Source organism: Cyprinodon variegatus, unplaced genomic scaffold (assembly GCF_000732505.1).
Source record: "Cyprinodon variegatus isolate N-32 unplaced genomic scaffold, C_variegatus-1.0 Scaffold394, whole genome shotgun sequence".
Classification (NCBI taxonomy): Eukaryota; Metazoa; Chordata; class Actinopteri; order Cyprinodontiformes; family Cyprinodontidae; genus Cyprinodon; species Cyprinodon variegatus.
The window spans coordinates 316,952-324,188 of record NW_015150847.1 but is presented as its reverse complement, the minus strand read 5'-3'; the positions used below and the strand labels follow the sequence as shown (position 1 = coordinate 324,188).

General features: G+C 39.2%; 1 protein-coding gene across 1 annotated transcript in view; it reads left to right on the top strand.

The window, feature by feature from the left end:
- Positions 1-7,237, top strand: part of ptprz1 (protein tyrosine phosphatase, receptor type Z1) — a 125,047-nt gene that overhangs the window by 91,220 nt on the left and 26,590 nt on the right. Inside the window, exons 14-15 of the mRNA XM_015387431.1 lie at positions 3,884-3,969; positions 6,317-6,402. Coding sequence (XP_015242917.1) covers positions 3,884-3,969; positions 6,317-6,402 — 172 coding nt within the window. The remainder of the gene's footprint in view (positions 1-3,883; positions 3,970-6,316; positions 6,403-7,237) is intronic.

The window sequence follows — 7,237 nt, the reverse complement described above, 5'->3', positions numbered from 1 at the left end:
AGTACTCCAGAGTGTTGTTCAGCATGGGGGTGAGTAGAAAATGAAGGCTAATCATGTTTTGGGTGTACTATTCCTTTAAGACAGAAAAAAGAAAAACACTCAGTTCAGGTGGTTGATAAAATATGGGAATCAGGAAATTGTCTATAAACCAAACTGAATGACTGTTGTTCTCTACTTTATAAAACACTTTAGATTTTAAAATGGAAACATTTTCCTTTTTTTTATTTTTTATTTAAAAAGTCAATGTATAACATGGATGCATAAACACCTAATTTTATTTCAGTGTTAAATTCTGTTTAAAGTAAAAGATTATAATTAAAAATGTCTCTGGACCTTTACTGGTTAATGATTTTTCTGGTCTAAATCCTTTCCTGCAGTCCTTTAGCTCAAAAGTCCACCCACTCTATAACTGTCTCTGGGATTTAATGAAAGGAACTTTTCTGAAACTGCATGACCTCTCAGGTTGGCTGCTCTGTCTTTGCTCTTAGTGCATTTATATTCGGTCTGTTCAGAAATTCAACTTCCTGTCTCACTCATCAGGTTTTTACTAATTAGCGTCTTTTGCTCCGTCATCCATTAGAAATCGTTGCATTTCAGACAGAGGGGGGACCATCTGTCTTGCTGCGCTGCCGTATGTAGATCAGGTGGTAATAACTGCGTCAGTTAGAATGGTTTCTACGGGCAACAAAATGGAGCACAACAAAATGGAGGACTGAGAAATTGCAGTTTGCAGTTTCTTCCTGCATTGATTATCAAGACTCAGAACAGAGGACCCGGTATTCAGGGCCAGACAGACATTTTGGATAATGCAAAAGCATCTATTTAAAACACTGAGGATGTGAGTAGCTAGGGTGTCTATCACAGGAAACTACATAAAAGGAAACACAGGTTAGTGACCACGGTAATACGACAGAGGAAGATTATGAACACGTGAGTCAATAATCTGGTTTAAAAGTTCTGAGGTGGGATCCGGCCGATGGGCTGACAAGAAGATGCGGTGCCCGCCGCCCAGAGTGTCCCAGGTGCTGAAGCCCTGGAGATCCTACAGGAGTCTGAAGACAGGTCAGACAAACAGATCAGACCAGGAACAGGCAGGCTCAGAGGTTCAGGAGTCGAAGCCAGGTCAAGCAAAGAGATCAGAACAGGAACAGGCAGGCTCAGAGATCCTGGGGTCCAAAGACAATTCGGGTAAACTGTTCAGACGGGAACAGGCAGACTCAGTGGTTGAGAGGCAGAACAGGGCAGGAGTTAGACAGGTGAATGAAATGATTAATTAAGCCAGCCAATCAGCTCCAAGATCAACGTGCAATTTAGAACATCTGATGCCCCTCTGAACTTGCAGCACATTTAAGTCCATTCCATTGACCTGTAGATCTGGTTGCCTTGCAGAATGTTCGTGTTTGATTAATAAAAGCCTTGAGTATGTAGGCTTCTAGCATTTCATACCTGATTACCATCTCTCTGATCCTGTTCTTTCTCCCTGGATTTCCCAGACTTACCTTACCCTCATCGGACGTCTGCCTAAACATCTGTTTTTTGGACTAGAACCTGCAATGTTGTCAGGTCTAATCACCTAAAACATCATACATACATACAGGGAAAGAAAGAAAGCACAGAGACAATTAATTTAGTTACTCGCGAGGAGAGTAGGAAGGAGACTGCAGAGTTTACAAATTTCCAACCCACTCTGCAGTCTTCAGCTTTCTGCTCGCCATTTATTGAAGAAAAGGGGATGTCCCTAATTACATCAGCTGAGGTTTAACTAAAGGGTAAAGGGGAAATAAAAGGATCTTACTTTAAACCTAAGCACATATGTTAAAACAAAGCATGTGGTTGTTTTACAAATTGGGTAAAAAGACTGCCAAATCCCATTGGTTGGTTTAGCCAAAAGATTGGTTGAACACATAACTTCCAACCCAATTAAAACCAAAAACCAGTGGAAAAACTATATTTGAATAAAATGACTAAAACCTTTCATTTTGCTCATCATTGCCCAATTTGCACAAACACTTTCCCTGTCTGCTTGAGCTTATTTCACTAAAATGGCAGAAAAACAATGAACCTTAAATGATTGTTCTCTTCTAAGACATTTTACACAAACAAAACTTATAAAATATTTTATTACACACCAATCATTAACAATTTCAAAGAAACTTAAATGGGGAAAAAAAAAGAAAAGAAAAACAATTGCAAAAAATCCCAGATTATATTACCAACTGTAGTTCTGCACTCCACCAGTAGGTGGTGACATGTTCACATGAAGCATCATGAACTGTGGAGATTGTTGAAGCAATTTGGCCAAACAGTATCAATGAGGCTTTGTCTCACAATAACTACTGTCAATCATGTAAATGTTTAACTCTGAGTCAAAGCTGTCAGACTTTTTATAAACATGTTGGTCTAAACCAGGCGGCCCTGGAGGGCAGCTGTCCTGCTGGTTTTAGTTGTTTTCCTTCTTCAGCTCAGCTTCTTAAGCTTCAGCTCTAAAACCTGCAGGACGGTAGCCCTCGAGGTCCAACTCTGGGCAGTCCTGCAATAAATCCGCTAAAGGCTGAACTGCTTCTCCGGGTAATTTATCCTGAAAAGCTGTTCAGCAGATTCTTAAGAGAAGGAAATACACAGTTTTTAACAAAGATCAAAACTTAAAAAAAAAGAAAATTAAAAACAATCCACTGGACTTTGTTTCCCAGTTTGAAGACGTTTCTCTTTCATCCAGGAAGCTTTTTCAATTCAAAATGTCAGAAATAGCGCTGAGTTCCAGGATTTATACAGTAGCCCAACAAAGCCTGGTTTTTGTTTAGAAAACATGCAAATAGAAATGGATGAACGGGTCCACCCCTTTGGAATGGGGGTCGTTTTTGCTTCTTTGTTAGCCTGCAATGCCCCATACTTGTCTATGTCTCTGAAAGGGGGGTCATTAAAAGGAATAGTTGGCCTGGCTGAATAGGCGAGGTCCTCCACTCTCCTGTATAGGGGCTGGGGCTGCGATGAAGGGGTGGTCCCGTTCGTCCATTTCTATCTGCATGTTTTCTAAACTAAAACCAGGCTTTGTTGGGCTGCTGTATAAATCCTGGAACTCAACTCTATTTCTGACATTTTGAATTGAAAAAGCTTCCTGGATGGAAGAGAAACATCTTCAAACTTTGAGACAAAGTCCAGTGGATTGTTTTTAATTTTATTTTTTTGGAATAACTATGACCTGGATGACTAATAACCTTCACCAGCAAAGATGAAAACATTTTTATTTCTGTTTTATTATCAGACACTATCTGTGGGAAGATTGAACAGTTTTTTTCTGCTTGTCTTCCTTTGTTGTTTGATGATGGAAGAGAACAGAGAGCAAAGAAAGAACAAGCAAACAGAGACGGATCAATTTTAGATGTTTAGCAGAAGATGAACTTGCTGAAAGCTTTGACGGCTTCTTGACCGTGTAAACACCCTCTATTGTTGATCGTCATGGGAATCTGAGGGCCTCCTTCTTTGATTATTATGGTTTCTTCTAAGCATTCGTCCTTTAATCTCTGGGCTCACTCATCTTTTCCATGCGATGTCCATTTCTAGCTGAGATCCTGCATGTTCATTACAGGAAGCATCATCCGTTTAAAAACATGTTGAGGATTAGCAGAACATCTTTTTTCCCGTGTTTATGTGAAGATTACTATGTTACGCCAAAATCTGGGCTTACACCGAATCACATGAAGACAAAAGCATCTTATCCCTCTTGGATTCACTGTACTTATGTTCCTTTGGTGCTGTTATTTTTCTGTTTTCAACTTGATTACAAACCTGTTTTCCACTGATGGTGTAGAAAAATCTGTCTCTGCGTTTTATGGCATAAAGCAAAAAAATAAAACGTTGATTCTGTTTCTTTTTCTTTCTACAGAATGTGCTTCCAGACGGCTCACTTTTACATTACCAGCATGTCATCACAGCGAGACATCACACAGTCAACTGCTGCACTACCGTCTGGTAAATTAAACAATAAAGTCAATTTTATCCTGTAGACAAAAAACTTAAATTGAAAAATCAGGTTTCTTTTTTCAAAAAATACCATATTGTGAATATAACTGCTTTGATATAGATATAGCTATATGTATTTGGACATGTGGGCAATATTTTTGGTACTAAAATGAAACAAAAATCCATAATTTCCACAGATAAACTGAATTGGACAAAATTTTATTATTCAAAAATCTAAAAATAAAAGTCAGATATTTAACGCAGAATTCCAAAAAAGTAAAAAAAAAAAAAAAAAATCAATCCACTGGACTTTGTTTCCAAGTTTGAAGACGTTTTCCGCTTCCATCCAGGAAGCTTTTTCAAATTAAAATGTCAGAAATAGTGTTGAGTTCCAGGTTTTATACAGCAGCCCAACAAATCCTTGTTTTTTTTTAAAAACATGCAAATTGAAACGGACCAACGGGTCCACCCCTTATGAATGTCCCATACCTGTCTATGTCTCTATAAAAGGGGTCGTTAGGGGGAATTGTTGGCCTGGCTGAAACTGTCAAAGTTTTGGTTCTCTTCAAGTTTTGTCTTATTTCCATTTTTCTGTTCTAGTTATTTTTGATTGTATTTAAGTTCTTAGATATTTCTTGTTTGCCCTCTCGTGTCAGTCTCATTTTTCCTAGCTCCCTTCTTGCCTCCTCTGTCCACACCTGCTCCCAATCTGCTAATTATTCTGGTCTTTGTTTCTGTCTCCCATATTCTCGTCCTGGTCAGTCACCCTTTGCTGGTTTGTTGTCATTTCTTTGCCACCTTGTTGTGAGTATTTCTGGAATTCTGTAGTTTTGAATTTTTGAGGATTCCTGTTTTTGGATTTTTTTCTACTGTTGAACGTTTTAGATAATAAACCTTCCAGAAACCACTGCAGCTTCAGTCTGCATTTGGGTCCTCCTTTAAACCTCCTCTCCCATGTGACAGAAACGGGGGAGGTGTTCTGTTCCCCTGTAAAGGGGCAGGGGTTGCGATGATAGCAGGAAATAATCCACTGTTTATCAAAAACAAAATGTTTTGGAAAATAAACTCATGAAAAGGGTCTGGATTAAAATGATGCATCTTCAACCTTCAGAGTCGATCTCTGCTATGATTGGTTCCTGTTCCTGTCAATCAGCCCTCTGCTCCTCCCAGCAGCTATTCTGCTCCACTCCTCATGCAGGAGTTTCAGGCTGCCTTTCCTGTTTCAGCTCCTTCCATAGGTGCTTATTAGGATGGAGGTCAGGGCCCCTAGGGGCCCCTTCAGCCCAATGATTCCCTCTCAGCTGTTCTCTGTTGTTTCTGTGTTTTGGATCCTGATCCTGTTGCAGACCCATGAGCTGCTGCTGAGACCAAGCTTTCTGACACTTCAAAACATTTCTCTCTACCGTCCCTGATAGTCTGGAGATTTCATTGGAGCCTGCAGAGATTCAGATGAAGCAAAGCAGCCCACAGCATAACACAGCCTCCTGGGAGAGGATCTGAGCCAGCCTGGATAAAGACAGCTAGGACTGATTTAAAGCACTTTTTAGAAAAGGCAAAAAAGCATAAAGAAGAATAATAAAGTCTACTTTTTCTAGATGGTTGTTCATTTGCATATTTGCTCTTAAATAAAAGAATAAAAATAAATTCTGAGAAAATAAATAGTTTTTATATATTAAAAAAACATAAAGCTGACTAATAGCTTCTCCATTATTAAACCGGTTCATCATTTTTTTAGGTTTGTGATACAATGTTGGACCATGAAAAACACAGATTTACCTTCACAGCCTCAGAAGGACAAGAGTTATGTAGAAAAAGGAAACCTGCACATGAAAGTATGTTTGTTTTTATAAAGTGATTTTATAATATTTTATGTTTTTGGCATTCATATAAATATAGTGGTGTGATAACTTAGTAAACATTTAATTGGTTTTTTCGATTTACGTCTGTTTTGTATTTATCCACCAACCCCCAACGCCCGGAGAAAACTCCACCAGCCGCCACTGGTTCTGTTACCATTATGTGTTTTTCTTTCATTGAAGGGTATCAGCAGGTTTGCCCATGTTTGTATATATTCCTACATTATCTAACCACATTAGAGAAGCCTGCCGGAAGAACTGCTGTAATATTCCCCAAAGGCCGTCCAAACCCTGAAGAGTCCTCTCACCGCCTGTCTCCTGTCCATCCTGTCATCTTCGTTTTGAAGTTTCTCAAACAGCCTTTTATTTGACTGAGGGATTCTTTTCCAATTTAGAATAACAATAAAAACATTTAGTCTTAAATGCATTGCTTTTAAAATGTTTATTATCTCAAACGGATGTTGAATGCCACCTTTTCTTTTACTCCCTGAACTGTTCAGATGGAGCCAGAGCTTTTCCAGTGAAGGAGTTTGTTCAACACGTGGCTGAACTTCACAGCACTCAGGGCTTCCAGGCAGAGTTTCAGGTAAAACAACGGAAACGTTTTCTCTTCCTCCGAATCCCTTCATGTTGACTGTTATGCTGTGATTGTTGTGATGTCATCATAAAACCATGCTGCGTGGCTGCAACGTTACTTGATGAATGTCAGTCATCTTATTATAAATTATCTATAAATCAGAGGCACGAACTGAAATGCATTTCTGATGACTGATGTGAATTTAAAGGAAGCTACAAATGCCGTGAAAATGATCACATGTTTACTGATGCAGTCATGCACATGGAGAGCCTCACTTCATTCTTGTGAACAGGACAACACCTGATTCATAAAAGTGAATTCAGGCTTCAGTTTTGCTCTCAAACTGCCACCAAAAACAACATTGACCCAAAAGGCCTGAAAACAGCAATTGGTACGACATTTAATCTCCGATCCGATGTTTTTCCATGTCCCACTGACTGCATATAGAGAGGCTCCAACTAGGCAGGATGAGCAGATCTGAGCAGATTTATTCACTTCTGTCTTATACACACATTAAAAATATTTCCCACATTTGACTGGAACAGATTATGAAACGTTATTGAACAAAATAGCAGTGCATTCTATAAAGCAAAGCTCTACTTAGTGAATCTGTGCAGCATCTAGAACCAGAACAGATAGAGAATGTTCATCTATGAAAACATAACGAGATCTACGTCTAAAGAAAAGAAAAACGCAGCAATAAATGGTGTGGGACGGTTTCCATGGTAATTGACAGAGTACCAGACTGGTTTGATGGTCTGAGTATAGACTGGTGGTCAGCTGCGGCGGCGTTCAGACACTTCTTAGACTTCTGGCGATGAGAGACCTGATTTACATCTTCCTT